General features: G+C 41.2%; 1 protein-coding gene across 1 annotated transcript; it reads right to left on the bottom strand.

Moving 5' to 3' along the window:
• Positions 1-2,149: 2,149 nt before the first annotated feature.
• Positions 2,150-23,109, bottom strand: LOC147143803 (uncharacterized). The gene is made up of 2 exons (XM_086039275.1): positions 22,956-23,109; positions 2,150-4,614 (listed from the first exon to the last, which is right to left on the bottom strand). The coding sequence occupies exon 2, from the start codon at positions 4,455-4,457 to the stop codon at positions 2,634-2,636; it is 1,824 nt and encodes a 607-aa protein (XP_085895401.1). The 5' UTR covers positions 4,458-4,614; positions 22,956-23,109; the 3' UTR covers positions 2,150-2,633.
• Between the last annotated feature and the right edge of the window lie 242 nt (positions 23,110-23,351).

The following is a 23,351-nucleotide window of genomic DNA, read 5'->3' on the forward strand; positions in this document are numbered from 1 at the left end:
ATGACATGAATATAGTGTTTTGTTGACTGTAGAAAGTAAGACGTGGAAATTACGTCTATTTGCGTCACAATGGTGTCTGTGCGTCACCGTTTGAATCGGGATATTCCAATATATCCAAGATATTCTGAAAACAGACATACAGGTACATCTTTGCGTTCATCCACAACGCAGGGAGAAGCAGAGGGAGAAAAAAATATTTTCCAAGACAACTCAAGCTTTTCCAGAACATTTGACTTATTTTCTAATTTTCCATGTGTTTTCTATGACTGGAAAATTTGTAAATCACTTTCTAGGTTTTCCAGGACGCATAGGAAACATTCATAGTCATATTGATCCCGTTCTTTGACGAGAGGCTATCGTCCATTGAATGTTCTTGCCACGAGGCCAGACAATCAACCAGCAGATCTACAAAGAGATCCTGCGGTGTTTAGTGCATGAGATGAGAGTTGTGGCAGTTGATGCACGTACCCTGAGCATTTAACAGTTCCTGGCTGAGAAGAACATCACCATGCTCGAGCAAGACAGTCAAAGTTCAAAGTCACGTTGATCCCATTCTTCGATAGAGAGGCTATCGTCCACTGAATGTTCTTGCCATGAGGCCAGATAATCAACCAGCATATCTACAAAGAAATCCTGCGGAGTTCAGTGCATGAGAACTCGTGCCCTAAGCATCTGACAGTTCCTGGCTGAGAAGAACATCACCATGCTCAAGCAACCTCCCTACACCCCTTCCTCTGCTACGTGTGATGTTTTGCCTTCAAGAGTGTCATCAAGGTTACGCATTTTGAAAACGTGGAGATCAAGAATTCCAAGACCAAGAAGCTGCGGAGGATCCCAGAAGAATCCTTCCAGGTGTGGCAAAGAAGCCTGGACAAGTGTTTTAGACCCCCGGGGAACGGGAAGACGTGAAGTTTGTCATTTGGATTTGAAATATAGCTTTGACATACCAATAGTTTCTGACTCACTTGGTGGCCAAAATAACCAAGTTTTCCAAAACAAATGGATCTGCGTCTTTATCCAATCTTGCACCAAAATAGTAAGTGTTCTTCCTAAGCTTCAGATACATCACTCCACAAACATACTGACAAAATTGTTGGTACCTGTACATGAAACGAGTCCTCCAGTTGTTACCATGGTTGGAAAGATGGTCAAGCCAGCTGTAGCAACGACTGTTCAGGCTTATGGTAACACGCTGCCAACGTGGTGAGAGAGCCAAATTACAAATAAACCTTACAGAATAATACATGGATGCTATGCCTTGGTACGCTTTTACTTTTAAGTTATTACCAGCAGCACGTGGTTAGATAGCGGCTGTTTTGACTTTTCTTCCCAACTTAGTATGTTGCAGTCACAAACTCTTGCCACCAACCACATGACATCCTGAAATGTTCAATCGTTAATTAAGAACACAAAAAACTAATTGATTACACTGACATCGTATTATGTGGCGCTGTTCACAGTGTTATAGCGTCCAGTGGCTAGCAGATAGCCTCTAAGGCTAAGCGATTACCCGATATAGGCTGGCAAGAGCCATAAGACTTCTTTTCAAAGGCAGTTTAATAGGTAAAAATGAATCTGCTCACTTCGATGCTGAAAGCCTGACATATTTGTGGTTCCGACAGGGATTTTTTTTTCTAAATACCAGGCTGATTTAAATGTGCCGTTTTAGCTGACAAAAATCGCTAATGTGATTCCGACGTCACTTACATTTACAGCCCCAAATCTCAGTTTTTAGAGAAGAATGTACAGTCTGCTGATATGCACAGTTTAAATATAAAAAAAAAATTTGATGATCTAAAAATGAAAACCATTTGGTCATTAAGTAAAATGTGTTTTTTCTTCTGTATTCAAAATTCGTATTGAAGCAAGCATAAAATATATTTTTATTTTTATTCCACTACTCGATTATTCGATAGAATTTTCAGGAGGATATCCAAATACCACAAATATTTGATAGCTGAAGCCCTATTGGTACCCTTCTGTTAATGAAAGAAAAGACCACAGTGTTTAACCCTCTGACAAAAAGTATGAACATATTTGCGAGTCAAAAATGTTAACTCCATATTGTCAGTTCCAAGCTTTCGTATCATCATCAATAATTGGCCCAAATTGTGGTCATGAAGGGAGACCAAAAAGTAGACAACATTCAATAATTTCTCTATAAATTTAATTTGGAAAAAAAAACAAATCACAATGAATAACCATCCTGTTGCATTGAAGATTGGGTAAACAAATACAGTATAAAAATGAAAGTAAACCATGATAAATGTGGGTTATCGTTGACAGTACCATGGAAAGTAACATTATTTCTCCAGGTATTAGGTGGAATTTTCTGGTTAACTACACCGTGAGATCGTGAGAGACAACGTTCACAATGAAATTTCAGCTATTTACCTTTGTATATTGTACTAGCAATGCATAAGTGTTTAGTATAGCTCAGAAGTTTTGAAAATGCCACGGAAAAAAAAAAAAGTGTCCACGCGCCAGAGAAAATTGTATAAACGTTTTAACATCATTAACCATTTACATGAAGAAAATGCTCATCTCTTTGAGACCTCATTCTTAGGTAAAAAAAAACAACAAACAAAAATACCCAAAACAAAAAACAAAGACTTGGAAATCAAACATCATAGTTACCCATTTTTTTCTGAGCCATGAGAAGTCTGGTGTTGAAGAAATGTCTCCAAAATTGAGAATGTCTCTGTGCACTCAGTACATTCATAGACAACACTGGAATTTCCTTTGTCATTTGGGGTGGGGTCCACGATGGCATTGTCCTCTATACCATCAACGTGCATCTTCACAGGCTTCCCATTAGTATCAGTGGCATGAGATGATTGTTTATGCCAACCGCTTGGGTGATTCTTAAGGTGAGCCTCAAGTGTGGAAGCACTCATGAATTTAGCAGGACATATGGGACACTTATTGTGACATCTTTTGTGAGAGCGCAAGTGACGCTGGTAAACATACGCCAGCCGAAATCTCTTCCCGCATTCTTGACACTTATAGTTGACCCGGCCTGCTTTCTTTGGTCTCATCCTATCCTGATCTACTTCTGATGCGAGCTGTTTATTGTCTGAATTTTGGGCCTCTGGTCGTATTAATAAGTGTTTCAATCCTGGTTTCTTTTCCATGTCTACTTTGTGATTCAGACTTAGATGCCTTATTAGGTCACAGCGCTGAGGGAACTGCCTACCACAAAATGTACATTTGTACATAGTACCCTTGTGGTACCTCATGTGCCTTGACAAACTACTTGAATGATTAAAGACACGCTGACAAACCTTACAGGAAAATAGTTTTCCATTTTGACTTTTTGACCTTCGACGTCTAGATTTAAGTGATATTTTTCGCTTTGGGTTGATCAATTCTTGATTCAGCTGATATGGTTCCCTATTCTGATGTGTGAGCTGATGCTCTTTAAGTGCGATTAAATTTGGGAAACGCTCCCCACATAAACCACATCTGTATGGTGTGACAGTGGGTGTAGTATCAAATTTGTAGCTCGTATTCTGATCGCTGATGTCATTACCATCATTAAGGTCAATAATGTTGCCATTACTGTAACAGTTTTCAAGTGATCTATCATTATTGTTTTTGGACTTTACTTCAATTTCTGATGCAAATGTAGCATTAGACGCTTTACCTTTGCAATGGTGCTGTGCGTGAGTCTGAAAATCTGACAACCAAAAGAAATGTAACTTGCATTTCCGACATGGATACATTCTGTTAAACTTGCTTTCCTCATTGTTCTCTGAATTTCCAGCAGTGGCAGCAGTGTGACTTTCTTTTTGATGAGCAACCAAAGCATATGCTTTAACAAATCGCTTTCCACAATGGCTACAGGAATGGAATCGGTCTCGTGCATGTTCTTGGAGGTGTGACTCCAGCGCTTGTCCACCTTCAAAGATCTTGCAGCACAGAGTACACCTGTAACTTTGCTCTGCATTCCTATACTGATGGTGGAAACGTAAACTTTGCAAGCTGTTGAACGATCTACTACATATTTCACAACGGTAATCAACCTGGGGAGGCTTTTCCTTTGCATTGTTCAGGTCCATTGACTTCTGTGTATTTGGTTCAGGAATGGACTGCGGCCTTGGATTAGGAGACAAAGGTTTGACAGTGGGTGTGAAATGTGGCAGGACTCCAGGTGATGGTGGTTTTGCAGAGGAATGCGACAGTGTAAAGCCATTTACAACTGTCAGTGTGCCATTTTCTTGCAGCACGTATTCTCGAGGGACTTCAAATCCATTAGATGAGCCATCAAAGGAAAACGATTCCAAAGGTCCATGAATGGCCATGTGGGCTAACACTTGTGTGTAATGAGAAAACCCATCACCACACTCTGTGCAAATGAAGGTACATGGATCTCCACCAAATTGTGTTGAAGAGACACTATTCAATGCTTTCTGCCTTTCCATAATGAAATGATGCGGTCCATGTGCTGAAGGCATCACTTATGCGAGATGAAGAGAAACTATCCGAACACTCACAAAAATAATTTCCATGAGGGGTTAGAAACAAAAGTCCTTAGTCTCTCAATAAACATGATCCAACAATGTGACCGTCAAAGCTCCATATGCGCATAGGTTCTCCATCTTTTAACAGCACCTGGAAGACAAAAAGAAAAAAATGATCAAAATCACCATTAAAATGTAAGGAACACTTCTCCTCTTGGCACAAGTAATCTTTACTCTGCTGCTTCACAATTTACTGTATATCCAGAGGTGGGCATTCCGTCTGACTGACGGACCAGTCCATCTGTCGATCACTGACTGACACTCGTTTTGCCGACTTTAGGCGGTAGATGGGAAACTTGTATTTTTGTCCGGCAGTGTAATCATAACTAACATGGTCAAGTCCCGATGGACCTCACAGTCCATCAATGGCTATGTTTACATGGACGCATTTATTCGGATTAAATACCCGATCGGAATAAAAATGCTTCATGTACACATACCATTCGGAATATTATGACCCGATCAAGATTTTATTCCAAACAAGAGAGGTAGTTTGTCGAATGTTAATCCGGTCGGTGCGCATGAAAACACTTATTCTGACATTTAGGAACAAACCGTCTTTACCGCATGTCTGTGACGTCAGTATACGCGTTTCTGTTTTTCCCTGAAGCTAGTAGAAGCAGAGCGAGCGAAAGACATGGCGGGCACAAGACTGAACTGGTACAATTGCAGCTCCATTAGGATGTATTAACTCTACGTAACAGCACAAACGTGAAAAATATGCTAAATAACGCTAACGTTTAAAGTGGAACTGGACGGAGCAATGTTTTGTTGACACTGAAGTCGCTCCGGCTTCTTCTACCACTACTTCCGGTACATTGGTCAATCCGCGCATGTCAAAATAATTTGTTCCGCTCGAAAGTGTGATGCATAAACATGCAAGCCCTAATCGGATCAATACTTTTAGTCTCCATGAAAACAGTGCATTCAATGATAATTTTAATCCGAGTTGTGATCGGATTAAAGAAATTTTGTCCACGTCCAGCTGATATGGTTCCCTATTCTGATGTGTGAGCTGATGCTCTTTAAGTGCGATTAAATTTGGGAAACGCTCCCCACATAAACCACATCTGTATGGTGTGACAGACAGAGGCACTGACGCCCGTTTTGCTGACGAGACGGAAACGCGACGGAACGCGCCATCTCGCATGTGTTATGACAGCATGCTTCCTTCAGCAGACTGCATTGACTGTATATGTACAGCAGTTGGCGGTATGCACCAAAGAGAGACTCACAAGTTAGTCAGGCTGAGAGCAACAACTAATTAATGAGCTAAGAGGTAATAGTGTAGCTTTGAATACAGAGACAGTTTTACAGAGAAGTTCTTGTGAGATGAGACCAAAACTGAGCTTTCTGGGCTAAATGCAAAACATTATGTTTGTTGTCAAGGTAACACTGCACATCACTCTGAAAACATCCCCACTATCCCCTAAAGATTGTGGTGGCATGGTCTGGCGCTGCTTCTCTTCAGCAGGGACTGGGAAGATAGGAAGGGTTAATGGGGAGATGGATGGAGTAAATACAGGGTAATTTTGGAAGAAAACCTGCTGAAGTCTGCAAAAGACCTGAGACTGGGATGGAGGTTTACCTTCCAACAAGACAGAGATTCTAAACATAAAGCAAAGTACAATAGAATGGTTCAAAACTAAACATATCCAGGTGTTAGAATGGCCAAGTCAAAGTCCAGACCTGAATCCAATCGAGGATCTGTGAACAGATCTGAAAACTGCTGATCACAAAGGCTCTCCATCTAACTACTGAACTGGAGCTGTTTTGCAAGGAAGAATGGGCAAAAATTTCAGTCTCTGGATGTGAAAACTGACACGAGACATACCACAAAACACTTCAAGCTGTAATCGCAGCAAAAAGTGGTTCTACAAATTAACACAGGGGGAACAAATAATTTTGCATGTTGCAGTTTTTTTATTTCTGAAAAAAAGTTTAAAATATCATTAATTTCTCTCCACTTCACAATTCTGTCTACTTGATGATTCTTTACAAAAAAAATCCCATTTTATATCTTTTATGTATGAAGCCTAAAATGTTCCAAAAGGTCACAAGGTTCAAGGGAACCGAATACTTTCGCAAGTGTCTGTACATTGCAGAATATTATACAGATATGCCCCCAAACAATTGTGAGCAGTTTCTGGACAAGGTGATGCAATGTCATCAGTAGTGATTCTGCGATCTCTAACCAGTTTCTTGATCCTATCACTTTTTTCAGGTCTAACTGTTGAAGATGGACTTAGACTTCTTTATCTGTTCCGGAGGTCGTTTAAACTTGGATCTTCTTTACCCTTGATCTTGGATACTCTCTTTTTGACAGTGCTGTAGCTTATTGCAGCAATCCAATACATTTTTTCAAATCTTTTGGAAAACATTTACTGGTGGTTCCTCTTCCAAAACAAGGAATGCAATCACAGTTCTTTGCTTCTGACAGATATCCAACGATGATGTAATTTCCAGAATGGCTGACAAATGGATATGTTCCAACAAAAATAAATTACAGTTTGTATTTAAATGAGTATTTTATTTTTACTTTTTGACTGCCCATACTTTGTGTAAAATAAAGGATTAGGGTCTGCAAACGTATTAGACCATTGCCTGAACCTCAGAACTGCTCTATTTCCACTTTACAGTATCAATACTAACTCCCAAACTAGCTGTAGCACCTGGTTCAAGAACCAGGACACAGTTATAATGCGGCAATCAATAGGCTAGTCAACAGAAGATCTACTAGGCTTTGCTCGAGGAGAGAGCGGACAGGAGACAGGAGCTTTAGATATGTATTAACAAAACCAAATAAGTGACGATACACCAATTGTTGAACATATACATATATATATACATACATACATACACACACACACATACAGACACATATATATATATATATATACACATATACACACACATACACATATATATATATATATACATACACACACACACACACACATATATATATATTAGTGCTGTCAAGCGATTACAATTTTTAATCGTAGTTCATCGCATTTTTTCATAGTTAACTTGTAGTTAATCGCATATTTTAATTTATTGTAAAAAAAATTCTTGATTTTTCTGTCCCATTATTTTCTTGAATTTTAATAACCTTAACATGAATAAGAGGATTGATTTTTTTTCCCGGTCGTACTTTGTTCGTAGCTCTTCCGCGCGGCTAACTAGGAATCGAAACTTAACACCGACATTCTAAAATCTGAACAGTTCCGGGTCAACCGGAATGATGGAACTGATTCCACTCGAATCCAGGGTTTCGGTGCCCAACCCTAAGGGGGACACAGCATGTGTTTCTTGGGCCTTCCACAGCATCTGCCCACTACTTCGGAGAGAGGCGGTGTTTGTGCAGATGTGCCATGTTGGTTTTAGGTTTGATATGTAGCTGCCTAATATGGCCAAACATTTCCCCTTTAGTCCTGTCTATCTGAAGGCAATTGTTCCTGAGGTATCGGGTGGAACTTCGCTAACATGAGCGGTGTTGCCATGTTCCATATAAAGAAAAATCTTTCTCCGATCAATCCTTCTGCTGAGGCATTAAGGTTCAGAGATTTAGCTTTCCAATTGTTTTCTTTTTCTCTTTGAGTTTCAGTGTGAGTGTGCGTGTGTGTACATGAGTATGTGTGTGTGTGTGTGTGTGTGTGAATGTGTGCAAGACCTTGGACTGTCCTTGACACAATTAGCTGGTTGGGGTTGTACATTTTCCGCTTCTAAACTATCCCTTTTTCGGTAAAATAATCCAAACTGTTCAGTTATCTTGTGTGTCCCCCTTGGCATTGGGTTTAAACGTACTCAAATGCTCTACACTAGCAAAGCCCTAAGACTTCCTTAAATAGAGGTGGTCACACTTTGAATAAATTAGTTAACCTATTGCACCTGGCTGCATTTACTCATCCATACATTTATTCACTGACCCGCTTATCCTTACTAGGTTTGCAGGCATGCTGGAGCCCATCCCAGCTGTCCTTATGCGAGAGACGTCATACACCCATTCTCTGAACCACTTATCCTTAATAGGGTTCCGGGCCTACTGGAGCTTATCCCAGCTGTCCTTGGGTAAAAGATATAATACACCCAACCAATTGCAGGCTATTTACCCTCTTAATTTGTACAGCTACATCAAGCGTTTATATCTTTACACACACTGCTGTAATACCAGCACAGAAGTGCATCTAGCACCAGCCAAGAGCTAGTTTCTTAAAATGGAAATTTAGTGGTTACATGTACCACCCTTGTACACTTTTGAAACTGCTATAGGAATAGATAGGCAAGAAAAGCTAACATTGTTTGAACAGAAATAAGATTTCTTTGCTTCTACCTATCCTTTCCCTCACCTTTTTCAATGCACAAACCAATCTCACCTGTTACCTGCTATGTCAATGTTGATAACTGTCAATGTGAAACTTGGGACCAGTGTTACAGATAAACCGAGGATGTAGAAGTGCTATGTTCTGTTTTCCTACACCACGTTTTCCCACTTTTCAGGACACTTTCAACGATGTTGTAGAAGTAGAGTACTATTCAGTACTCTAATGCCTAAAATGTTTATTTCTAACATGCTTGTGCTCCGGTATCAGTCTTCCTGAGAGGGGTTGCATTCTCTTCCACTCTAGAGTTGCCCACGGTGAGAGGCGCCAAGCATGTGTGGCCACACTTATTGCCTTCTGGCTCAGTGTCTGTACCTTTGCCTCTTGTAGATGAGAGGATAGCCTCCGTCCGCCTTCAGATGAGGAGATGGATCCAGACGTCTGTCTGTTCTTATGTACCAAGCCGCAGCTCTGAGTACCCACCCTTCTTGAGGTCATGGGGGAATTCTGGAGATCACTCCCACTGGGGCCTCCCTCGTTCTTTTGGCGGGGACGCTGCGCTGAGTTGACGTCCTCCACATTCAGCAACATGGGTAACTCGGTTCAGCTGTCAGCGGCATGGACAACTGCATACCCCCTGTGGATGGGAGCATACTGGAGAGCCGATATCATTGCCACCAACGCTTCTCGCTCCTCCAGACACAAGTGGATACTCCTTGTGGGTGGGAGCATACTGGAGAGCCAATACCATTGGCACCAACGCTTCTCACTCCTCCAGACACCGGAAGAGTCCACAATCCTCGCAGGGTCTTCATGACAGGGCGTCTACGTTGGCATGTTGACATTCGGGCCGATGGTGGATTTTGAAGTTCTAATGCTGTGAGGTCTCCATCCATCAGGCCATCTGTTCCACAGGTTCCGAGAAGTTGAGAAGCCATGTGAGGGATCCATGCACAGGGGGAAAGTCTGTCCATATAGGTACGAGTGGAATTGGCAGAAAGCAAGCATTACAGTCAGAAGTTTTTTCGCCGGGTGACCTCGTAGTTCAGTTCCTGTTTGCCGAGTGCGCGACCGTAGTATGCAATGACCTGTGTTTTCCCTTTTGGGAGAGCATAGCCCCAAGGCCTACGTTACTGGAGTCTGTATCCACGATGAAAGGCCGCAGAAGGTTGCGGTAGACCTCAACGCTAGAGCATCCACCAGTGCCGACTGGAGCAGGGATAAAGCACGCTAACATTCTTCTCTCCATTTTAAGAGTCTTCTGTCCTTTTTGGACCAGGAGCTCATCAAGGTAGACCATTCAGCGTTCTCATGGAATGTTGGCTATGAAGCTCTCAATCAACCGTTCAAAGGTGGCCGGGCATTGTCAAAATGGCGTCACCTTGAACGAGGGTTGTCACGAGTACTAAAGTTTCAAACTCGTTATTAATACTCAGGAAAATACTCGATACTCAATACCATTTTCGATACCACAGGCATACAAAAAAAAAAAGATACTTTTCAAAGGCATAATAAATATTTTTATTAACATGAACTGACTGGCTGGTTTGGCCCTCCTGTTGCTGACACAGTGGCCATACTTAGCAGCAGGAAAAAGTAGAACTGCAAGCGGGGTTGCAGCGAGGGCTCAACTGACTACCAGATGCTGCACTGCTTTCAGAGTGCGCGCGATGAATGTTGCGGGCATGTGTACCATAGTATTGATACCATGATATGTTAGAGTTGTATTCTGATACAAAAGTATTGATATTTTTCAAAGTATCAATACTTTTAACACTACCTTGAACTGCCATAGTAGTCCTTGGTCTTGGAGAATGTGGTCTTGGGACGTGCCTCTGGTGCCAACTCCACCTGCCAATAGCCGCTCCGCAGAGCAAGTGAGCTGAACCAACAGGATCCAGTGAGGTTATTGAGGGCGTCATCGATTCAAGACTTATGAGTCTTTCCAGACGATCTCGTTGAGGCGATGGTAATCCACACATAACGGCCATGTCTCATCTTTCTTCCGGACCAGAACTACAGGCACTGCCCATGGGCTCGTTGATGATTCAATGACTCCTGCTGCCAGCATTCTTTGGATCTTTTGTTGAGCCGCTTCCTGTTCGGTGAATGGTAGGCGGCGTGGCTGCAGCCGGATGGGTGCTGGTTCCCCAGTCTCACTCTCACTCTGAACAAAATTAGTGTGAGTGCAGTCCTCATTCTTAGCAGAAAATCTGTCAATCAACTGGTCCAACGCCTCCCAAAGTTGGACCTTCTGGTTTTCGTTCAAGCCCTAACAGCTATGTCCTCCTCCTGCTCCAGCTCCTCAATGGCTTGGTTGGTCTCGGTGGAAGTGGCTGTGGTGTCCGGATCATCACTGCTGATGGTAACTGATTTTCGATGGCAGCCTTCAATTTTGTGTATATGTTAGTGGTCAACGGAAATATGGAAGTTCGCCATATACAAATACTCCAGTTCTTTGCTGTATGGGTGTAATGGCACAGCCTCAGAATGCAGGTACAGCACTGCTCCACGCCCATCAACCACCGCCTTCCATTTGTTAGCTGGTCTAGACCCATGATGCAGGTGTCCTGTATTGCAGCCAAGAACATTTTGTGGACCACCTGTGTTGCCAGCATCCTGGCCCGTTCCCCGATGACAGTGGTGATGTGGTGCATGATGGGCCTCCATCCTGGCAGTCACTGAGTCAGCAGTTCCAGATAAGAACCCAGGCCGTAGCAATGAGATGATTGGCCCACCTGCATTGCTGGCCATCTATGCTGCTTCCAAGGTACAGTCCATGGGTCTTGCCTAGATGGCTCAGTCACACCTGAGATTGGTTACAGGAGGTGGTGGGAATTAGGGCTGCACGATATTGGAAAAACATGTGATATGGTTGTAGATTATAGCGATGTCGATGTTATTGCTATAGTTAAAGGGACACTTGGGTGATCTTAACAATGGCACTTATATAAAAGGTTTGCATGTAAAAACAACATTAGTACTAAAATGCCCACCGCAAAAGACTCTGTAGTGATTTAAGGTATTTTTTTGTGATTAGGTTTACGACACATTTCCACGCCCCAGCGGTCTACGTCATGCGAGGAAGGCATGCTTGGTAATGTTGCTCGCTTTGTCAGTTCTGTTGTCTAAAACAGTGGCCGATCGCCACCAAAATGCAAATGCACATTACTACTCTAGTCCACTTCAAACTGTGAAAGTATAAAAGTGTTCTGCACAATAGTTTGGGTTTATTGACGTAAAACGTGATCTCATCATGATCACCTCCACAAAATCAAAAATACCATAGCAATTGCTCATCCACCTTCCCAAACTGAAGCGGACAAGAGCATGAATGCGCACACGAACACCGACTGGTTATATTTCGGACATTTAGCGACGCTAAACCCGTGTCTCAGGAGGGAGAGAGGTGCGGCTTGCAGCAGCAGCAGGCAGATTGGAGCCCCCCGCTTCCCTCCCCGGTCAAAGGTAGGATTGGGACAGCGGAGGTTTAGCAACAACTAGCTTCAGGCCATTAAAACAAAAGGCGTTAGCACAACAACATTAGCTCCTTCCTGTCTGCCCAGCGTGTGGAGGTGAAGATGAGCCTGTGTTTTCATGTTGCCTCGCAAGCAGTCGCGCGCGGTGTCTCTGCTTTTTGCTTGCAGCCCCGTTCTGCCCGAATGAAGCTGCTTGAGAGTGACAAAAGCCCTCATCGAACAGCGAACGAAAAAGTTCCAGCGAGGCTGACTGCACAGCCGAGAGTGTGGCCGCATTGAAATGTGCCATTTCGGCTGTTACCTTCCAAATTGGACGGCGCGTTGTAACCCGAAAATCTGGGGCACTCCTCATCTAAATAAATGTGCACGTCTCATTTCCACTTCAGTCTCTGTAAATATCCTAACTGGTGTTTAATGCCTCGCCCGTAACCGTGATCAGCAAAGAAGCAGTGTTTTTTTTTGGTTGTTTTTTTTTTTTTAAAGCAAAGAAACAGTGTGCGCTGGTTCCAGCCTACGTAGCTCTGCTGACTTCCACATTTCCTCATTCTTATATAAATCAGCCACGGAGAGGTTAACCCTTTTGATATGTTTAAGTGGGCATTAGTAGAGATGTCCACATAAATTTTGGTGCCATTTTTGGACGTTATAAGCAATGAAACTATAATGATTTCCAATGGAGAGTTTGGAATCGGTCCCTCGCGTGACTCCGGCCAAACAAGGATAGAACGGTAGGGGGCGCGGCCATTCTGCTCATTAACAAGGGGCGTTATTCATAGAGTCACTTATTTCCTAATTTCTCCCCAATTCATTGATAAAATAGAAAATGACAATTTTTTTCATTTTCCTGATCAGAAAATATATAAAATGAACTTATTAGTGAAAACGTGGCCCCACCTTCCCTTTAAGGTGTTCCTAAAGAAATTACATTTATCTATTGAAAGAATTACATTTTTTTTTCATTACTCAAGATAACGTTCAACTTTTGGAAGTGATGAATTCAAGTTTGCGCCTGACTGGTCAAATTCAGATAAAAGCATAGAATTCCATAAGAAACCTATTGCAAGTCTTTGCGATATGCATATCGCACAGGCCAATATCGCAATATCAATATAGTTTTGATATATTGTGCAGCCCTAGTGGGAATCACAGGTGTCACCCCGTCTTAGTTTAACGACTGCTTGGAGGTGAGTTGTTGTCATCCTTGCCGCTGGTCTCATCCAACTTTGTTGGCGGCTTTGGTGTTTCCTAGGTTTTCCCGAGCCAATCAGAAATCGGGGCTAATCACATGATCGGTATAGGCTGAAAAAGATCATTTTAAAAAATTTTTTTAAAAATCTTTATTTCTAAAGTCAAGAATAGCATATTTTAGTTCTTTATTTGATTTGAACCACTTCTGATATACAGCCATATGAAATGGTATCTTTTCTATCACATCAATGTAACTATTTTTATATAATCATAGGTGAAGTAATCTCTTATTATACTACATAGGGTGTGCCTCCATCCACTACAGGAGGCTGCCATGTTTCGCTGTCAACTTTGTGCTATGTATACTCGAAGGAGATAAACTTAGCGAGCACAGTCCCTAAGCATCATGACTACTGCATGTGTAAAGAATGCAATACACTTCATGACTTGAGGGAATACTAGAAGTCGTTTGTGATGACATTTTTCTTGCACCTCTGCTGAAGAAACTGTTGGTAGTCTTGCGACGTGTGATCTCTTGGAGGCACCTTAGTGCGTGTGCTTCAAAATGCATGCGCTTCCATCTTAGGTCGGTGCATTCTATTAGTTGACCGCTACTAAACATTATCCTTTTAAGACAATTTGGAGGTGACTTTTTCTTCTTCATTGCGTTGCGTTGCAAAGGTTTTGGATTGGGACTCTGTATCGCCAGATACTCAAAATCAAATGACGTGGACTCGGATGCAAAAAGATGTGATTGGGACATCCTAAGTGTTTTCTATTGGAGCTTTTTTTCCAGCCAAGAAATGCTCAACATGTTAAGCACTTAGATGCTTGCCAGGCTCTTCGAAACATGCAGATGAATGTGCTCCTTGAGCTGATCAGATCTGATTGGAGCTCCTGGATAAATGCATGGAAGTCTAATTCCTCTAGAGCCCTGGCATCAAAGATCCTTCTCACGCATGATGGCAGAGGTCTGAAAGCATACGCACCGAATCTCTGACTTCATTAACATCGATGTACATGGGATGACCGAAATGCTGCTGCACAGCTGCCTCTATAGCCTGCCAATCAAACCGCTCAGGTGGTTCCGTAAGTATCTTGAGAGCTTTTCCCTTCAGGGAAAGGGCGACCTGGACTTCTGTCACCTCAAGAGACCAGCTATTAAACTGTACTGCCAAATGTAGTTGGGCAAGGGACATCTCCGGATGTCCTTGTCTGTTGCAGTGTGGCAATTTGACTGTACCATCTCCAGTCTTGAGTGTGGGGGCAATGGAACACGCTATATGACAGGGTACTCATGGAAGCCGGGCCCGCTTCTCGCCTCCTGTTGCCGGGGGTTACTTGTTGCCTCCTCAATGCACCACTGGCTTCAGAAAGTGTTTGCCAATCTTGGGAAGTGCTCTCTAAGGCAGTGTTCGCTCCTCCCGTCGGGACTATCCATCCTCAATCCTTTCCTCCAAGCCTCCTTTTCTTTTGTTAAGCGGGCTACGAAGTCCTTAAAATCTCTGAGTGCGGTCATCATCTGCAATCCCACTTTTGACGGTGTAACACCCTCATTTGTTTTTAAAGGATGACACAGTTGCTGATGCTCTTCAGTTGCTTTATTCCCACAAGCAGTAACAGAATGCACATTCATTCAGAGCTGTTATCGGCCACAGGTCACAACCATTCACCCTACACACTGACTCCTGCTTAAGACAGCCTTGAGGCTTATATGGCACTCCGACACTTTCATCTGCAATCTTGCTTTGATTAGGGATGCACGCTAATTATCGGCCCGATATTGGGAAAAAATTACATCACTTGCATTGGTCTGATACTGCAAATTAGACTAATATTAAATACAGATACGATACCGATATTGCAGCCTAGAGTACTGTCTGATACCGATATCATCCGATACAATATCAGCAGGAATGATACAAGCTTTACATTTTTTGGCGGTACGAATTATTCGATGAAACTTGATGAAGTTATACTATTAAAACAAACAACAATAGTCAGCAATGGTAGGTATGAGAAAATATGGCTCATTTATTCCAAACATTTGGTTACATAAATTCAACTTCTAACACGATAATGTCAGAGGTTGGACCGATAAAGCAATATCCATATGTATCGCGATTGACACGTGATCGATATCAATAGAAAATGCCTTTGATAAAACATTTAATTGAAGAAAAAAGAAAACAAACCCGATCGTGGCATGTTGCGTGATTTAGGCAGCATGCATCCGCCTCCAAACACGAAGAAGTTAGACCAACAAAGAAGAAGCTGCAAAACCAACGAAGAAGAAGCACATAAACCAACGAAGAAGAAGCAGCTAAACCAACTGAGCTTTCGTGCGGGCCCGGTGGCCATGCACCATACTCGCGTCGAGTGGCGTTCAAGTAAATGACCAGTCGACTCTGTACAATTCTTTCAATAAAATTATATTATGCATGATAACCCGATTAAACACCTACGGATGGAGACGTGGTGTACAAGTAAGGGAGTTCCTTGTCTTTGATATGGTAGCGCCAGTTAGCAATATCCGCAGTCAAGTTAAATTCAAGCAAATAAAATATGATTGGACTATGGCAATAATGAGTTCGCTAAAAACATAAAAGTAGTCCTAAGACGGTTGGTCAATGATAATGTATGCACTGCAAGAGAGTATTAGTTCACTTCCATTGTATGAACATTAGGGGTGCAACAGTACGCTAAATCACGTTTCGGTTCATTTTTTTTTTTAAACTTCGGTTCGGTATATTTTCGGTACGAAAAAAACATATTTTTTAACATAATATATATATTTTTTTAATATGTTTATTTTGAAAAGGTGACAAGTAAATTATACTTTTTTTTTCGAAAAAATAAAAGCGAACCATTCGGGTGGTATTCTAAGAAATTACACCAGAATAAAAAATACACCAACAATAAAAATCAAATTTTGTAAATTATTAATACACTGAAATCTTTAAACACTCAGCAGCAACAGCCTAAGTATTCAAGTTAAAGCCAAGTTGTCATTACAGTACCGTATTTTCTGAACTATAAGTTGCTACGGAGTACAAGTCGCACCAGCCATAAAATGCATAATAAAGAGGAAAAAAAACATATACAAGTCGCACTGGAGTATAAGTCACATTTTGGGAGGAAATTGTGCGCTTAGTACACATCATTTCCACCGAGCTACGATGGTAACATTTAGCTAACATTCACAAATGTAGCTTACAAGAAAGTTACTGTAAGATAACTTTAAACTCACCAAAACGGTTGTAGATCGATTAAATAAGTCTTTTATTTATCCCTGATCATGTAGAATGTTTCCAAGTCTCCAAAAGTATTGATGTATTCGGCCGTAATTATGTCTTGTCTCTTCTGTGCTCAGTTTCTTACGTGTGTGGCTGCATGATGCAATACCCCAGCCAGAGGCAGGCAACTGCCTGTTTGTGGTTTGTTCTTATTCAACCATCGTCTGTAAGTAACTTAGACAATTGTGTGTACCGGTAATGAGCATGCAACATTTATATAGGAGCTGAATTGTGGATGATTGCACTGTGTTGTTGACTGAACATACTAATCACTATCACTCATGCTAATCGCGGTTGCTAATCGTGAGCATGTCTGCCTGTTTGTGGTTCATTCTTGTTCAATCGTCGTCTGAAACTAACGTAGACAATTGTGTGTATTTATATACGAGCTGAATTGTGGATGATTGTAGGTTGTTGACTGAACATACTAAAAAGTATCGCTAATGCTAATCGCTATCGCTAATCGTTAGCATAGGCTCATCTTGTTCATGAGTTTCAAGTTTCTTTTGTTTCGACAATGACAATGATCTTCCTATTTTTTTGTGAAGAGAAAACTCTCTTACCGTGCTGACAGTTTCGGCTGTCACTTGCAGCCTTCCTTGGAGCCTGTCACTGCTTCCACATGACATGTCTAAAAACAGCTGACCGGGTCGGGGGAATCTTCAAAATAAGGCTCCCCGACCCGATCAAGGCTGCGCTCCAACCCCCCGCAAATGAGCTGTATAAATAAAACTGTATTGTATTGTATTATTTTGCTCCGGACACGTCACGTGGAAGCAGTGACAGGCTCCGAGGAAGGCTGCAAGTGACAGCCGAAACTGTCAGCACGGTAAGAGAGTTTATCTTCACAAAGAATAGAAAGATCATTGTCATTGTTTAAACAAAAGAAACTTGAAACTCATTTAACGAATAAGAGACAGGATGAACATTATTTGATCATCTTGTTCATGTCTATGAAAATACATGTGTATGTAATGCATAGATTGATTGTATTTTCAGTTTCTAGTGCAGTTTCACAATATAAACAGGCAACTTTGCTGCAATACAATACAATACAATACAATACAATTTTATTTATGTAGCGCATTTCACAACAGCTAGAGAGCAGACTACGTGAACTATGAAGTGGAGGTGTGATTAAATCTGCCAATAAGAAGACAAGTTAGAAATATTGGGGACAGAGTGAATTACGCTAAAGCGCCTGCAGAAGGAGAAAAAACATCGTAAATACAAGTCAGCACTAACAAGCCATGACAGTAATAATGTGTTAATAATTTCACACATAAGTTGCTTCTGAATATTAGTCGCACCCCTGGCCAAACTATGGTAAAACTGCTACTTGACTAGTCTGGAAAATACGGTACATATACAGTAAGTATTCCCACCTACGGACCTCTGTCAAACGTAAATTCCCTCACCCGGAAAAACAACGTATGCATTAAATTGTCTACTCCAATATTACATTAACGATTGATTCCTGACAACGGAAGTTCCGGTATCCGGAACCCGGAACCAATAGCGAAGCCCACAGTAGCGCAAATTCAAGCAGTCCCCGCTCTATACTACGGAAAAACTTTGACCGCTCCGCCATCATCTGATCAAATGGAAATTCCCTCACTCGGAAAAAAAAAAGAATGAAGCCAACACAACAACTCAAAATTGACTAATTTTTTCCTAAGTCTGAGAAAAGTCAACAAAAATACAGTACAGTTTACTCTAGTTAAGTACAGTACTGTACTGCATTGGTGTTACAGTATTTTTTACAACAGTATTTGGACTAGGAATGTGCGCGAGTAGTCGTTTAACCGTTTAACCGTCTACGATTTTTACAAGTCGGTTAAACGCGGCAAGTATCACGCATCTGTAAAAAATGCTGAGCACCAAGAGAGAGAATTGCTCCCTTCCCCCCTAAAAAAATCCTATTTTTTTGTGTAAGCGTTCATATTACATTAAAAATGCGACCTCTGTCTTGTCTGCTGTATGAACACATGCGTCAAAGTGGCCCGCCTGCGCAGAAGAAGAGACGACGTCACACCCGATGTTGTGTTGGCGGAAGTAAATGTGGTCCAGCGTGTCGGGGTATTCAAGCGATTAGATAGCAGGTAGAAATAAATACAGTATTTGGGGGAAATTATGAAGGGAGGCTTCATTATCTCATTTAATGGAGACATCACTAACTATGACGTCACGTCATAACCGTGCGTAAAAAATTAATCCATCTGAGCCGTGGCTGAATTACTACGATCGCCATAAATGTCCACTTTATGCTTCACGTTTCAAGTGGGATTAAATTGAAGTAAAACATAAAGTCAATAGTGTTACTCAAAACAACTTTGCAGATTCGATCCCCCTGCTGCCAGCACTTTCCCTACGCTTGCGCGGAGCGCATCTTGGGCTCGTCAATGTCGTATACAGTATATGCAACCTGGCCGTTCAGACTGCGAACACATTGGAAAAGATCGGATACGTATCCGATCTAGGACCACATATGAAAGCGACCCAGGTCGCATTTGAAAAAAAATCGGAATTGAGCCGTTCAGACTGTCATAAAAAAATCAGATACGAGAACGGATGCATATCGGCAATCCGATCTGGGTCGCATTTGCCTGCGGTGTGAACCTAGCCTAACATGGTGCTAGCGAATGAGACCCTGCTGGACTGGGAGTCGGTACCATTACTCATTACATTATTCATAATAAATGCCATGTATTGCATTGGAAAATGTATCAGAAAAGTATTTCTCTTTCAATTGTTCACCTTTATTCAGTCAGTTGTTGTTACATCAATAGAATTTAATTAACAAACTGTCCTGAATGTTTGGGCTAAAATATACCCTAAATACACACAACATTTGCATTTTAAACTTTGAAATTCAATATGTATTAAAATTCAAGTTTTCCGCCACCCCTTTTCTGTTTCATCTGCATACCACATTTTGATTGTGTAGATCAATTTACTACCTTTAAGACCTTTTTTTTTTTTTTTGCACTATAACATAGTATATTACAACAAACTTAATTATGGATTTTATTATGTGATGCCGATGAGTGGCACAAATGTCGTTTTTGTGTTGAGTGCTGATATTTCCCAGTTCATGAACGCATCACTCCGTTCACGAGTGAGAGAAAGAGAGAGAGAGCAAGCGTGCGCTTCCTGTGCGCTACATGGCACATGGCAGCGCAAAGCCACCGACGCACATACCCGACCAACCAGTCACAGCACGCACAGTGTACCGTACGTGACACTCCCCGCCTCCCTGTTTGTTTGTATAGCGGGGAGCTACAGCGGAAAGTCACCACGAAGCAGAGTTGGTCCCGAAAAGAAACTCCACATCCACAGTGTCGATTTGCTTTGGCTTTTCCTCGGAGGAGAAAGCGCAAACCAGTTATTTGCAAAGTTTGCACGGACTCGGTTCGGACATCAGCGCCGACAGCCAAAGCATACGGACACATGGTAGCCAGATTCAGCCGCTAGCTCCAAACTAACGCAACCCACGGTAACACAGTCATTTAACAAGAGCACTCCATATGAAAAACAAGCAAGCAGTGTAAAGAAGTAACTGAGGCAGTGACTTATTACCTTGCTGAAGACATGATTCCCATTAAAACAGTGGAAAACGAGGGGTTTAAAAGACTCTTCAAAGTACTAGACCTGCGTTACGAGCTGTGTTTTTATGTTTATATTATATTACCTTATATTAGGGGTGTAACGGTACACGTGGGTGTATTAATATATTTCGGTATGGCATGTTCGGTTCGGTCCACTTAGCGCGAGTTTACGCACGGGCGCTATTGACTGTTGCACGCGGGAGAGGAGGGCGGTGGCGCTAAAGAGGAGCCAGGACGGCAGAAGCCGTGATAAATCATAAATGCATGGCATTATAATGGCATACGCAAACAAGCCAGAGCTCGAAGGTCCCCCATACACTGCGGTCTCCTGTTTGGGAACATTTGAGGTTTTAGCCTGTTAAAATCGCTGATGGGGAAAGGCACGTGTCGTCGTACGATGCATTCAAGAACCTCGGAAACATCACAACTCATCAAAACACAAATCCAACCACAACACAGATAACCCAATTCGTTACAATATGCTGTTGAACATTCAAATATTTCAATGCCTAAAAAGTGTAAATAATTTCATAAAGACTTTAAAGTTACTGTATTTCATTATTAAAAAAAAGAGTTTTAATACAGTTAGCAATAATTGGGGCCCGAGCAGCGACCGCAACAAGGTCCCTATTGTTTTTTGTAACTGTTATTGTATGTATTTTTTTCATCACAAAAAGTGTATATGTACTGTAATGACAACTTGGCTTTAACTTGAATACTTAGATGTGTCATAGGCTGTTGCTGCTGAGTGTTTAAAGATTTCAGTGTCTTAATAATTTACAAAATCAAGAGACCTTTATTGTTCGTGTATTTTTTATTCTGGTGTAATTTCTTAGATTGTCACCCGAATGGTTCACCTTTATTTATTTTTTTCTAAAAAAAAAAAATAAAAAAATGACCATTTACTTGTCATTTTTTCGAAATAAACATATATTTTTTTAAATCGTTTTTTTTGTACCGAAAATATACCGAACCGAAGTTTCAAAGAAACCAAACCGAAATGTGATTTAGCATACCGTTACACCCCTACCTTTTATGTTTACATTCACTGCACACTTTGATAAAAAATTGTCACTATTCAAATTAAAACCTGTTGAGAAAGCTTAGCTGACTTGTCTTTTTTTTTCTTTTAGAGTTTTATACACATTTGAAAGTTTTATGTTTAAAATGAGAAAAATGGTCAGAAATGTGGAAATTAGACTTTAAAAAAATGATGTAAAAAAAGAATCATGATAAAATCGTGATCGTGATTTTATTATTTTTTTTAATTGTGATATGATATTTTTGCCAGATCGTCCACCCATAACAGAAGGTCATCAATTGTTTTTTTTCTAAAATGATTGGTTATGGAAAATTTTTAGAGGCATTTGAAGTGCAAATTTAACATTTTTAAAGAAAATTAAACAAACGTGACACTTGTCCCAATGCTAAAAACAAACAAAAGGGACAATAATTACTTGTGATTTTATATCCGTGTCGGGGCCTGGTCCCTAATTAACTGTATTCTAATTCTGCAGTGTAAAATTGTTCACTGCGCACCATCAATATTCTCGGAATGCCGTATGTCAAAACGTCTTCTACAAGCGTGACAACCACTAGCTCGCCTAGAATGACTACCACTACCATAACAGAAAGCAATGTTGTTGTTGGTTTTTTTTTTACATTAGAAAAAAAAAAATCTCACAGCAAACCACAAGGCAAAAATGTTGCAAAAACTGGACTCGCGGGTTAATTGTGTACTTTCTGCCATCTAGTGGAAGAATATGTTATTGTGCCAGTCAATCCATCGCTAACATCAATAGATGGACATTATTTCTAGCAAATAAAAATAATTTCCGGGCCAATTAGGGGAAATCTGAGAATTTTCCGTGGCAGTGAGCAATCTAAAGTGTCATGGCACATTGGTTGGGAATCACTGTCAAACTAACACTCAGGTTGGTCCACAAAAGCGTTAAATGCTATGGAGTCGTAATCATTTAACAATGTACAATTTAAAGTGCATTTTGGAGGAGCACGGTGTCCTATTTGGACGAGTAATTAATGGAAAATGCTACACAACTCACTCAATGTATAACACCAGATGTCAAAGTATAAAATATACGCCCACATCATACATTTCACCAAACAAAATATATAGTCTAGAGACAGCATAAGCATGTTGAAGCCATGAAAACATGTCAGTAGTGAAGTGAAAAAAATGTGTCTACAGATATAGACAAGAACACCGCTAGATGAAGGCTGGAGAGCTCCCTTCTAGGCCTGTTCTGGCTCTTCTCAGCGTATTTACGACACGAAATGTAACTTCAAGCACAACATACACACGGTTTAAAGACTGAACAGTAAACCAGAGAAACCAAGAACAGCACTATACGCCATTTTATTTGAGGTTATTTTGAGGCTTTGTCTCAGGTTGTGCTCGAGATGAGCTAGGCAGCGTTAGCCATAAGACACCCTTAGCATATCAGCATATAACTAGCACATTTAAATAAAGGACGTAACTCGACCACTATCCATTTTTTTAAATGAAGACAGCACTTACCGCGGCATCAATCACATTTGTTGACAACCCAGAGCGATTTGTGTAGGTTTCCGATAACGCTTCTCGTTGCTTGCTGACCGCTTCCTGCTACAGGCAAAGACGCTCGTGGCTACAGGCCCGACCGCCCAAAGATCGTGTTTAACAGGAAGATGGCGTCAAATATATATTTTTTTCCCATCGAAGAAATGTTACGACACACGTCGTCGCACAACTTACTTTTTTGGATTAAATTAGTTCCTTTGAGCTAATGTTAGGATTAGGAGTATTAGTGTGTGTACAAATGGTTAGTGGCGCTTACATTTTTACTTGTACACATTTATTGATAGTAGAAAGGTGGTAGGGGTTTTAAATCATTTAAAGAGAATCTTCTCTTTTAAACATCTCTTTCTCTAAAGC

This window comes from Filicampus tigris, chromosome 8 (assembly GCF_054856515.1).
Source record: "Filicampus tigris isolate MCC_2025a chromosome 8, RoL_Ftig_1.0, whole genome shotgun sequence".
Taxonomy (NCBI): Eukaryota; Metazoa; Chordata; class Actinopteri; order Syngnathiformes; family Syngnathidae; genus Filicampus; species Filicampus tigris.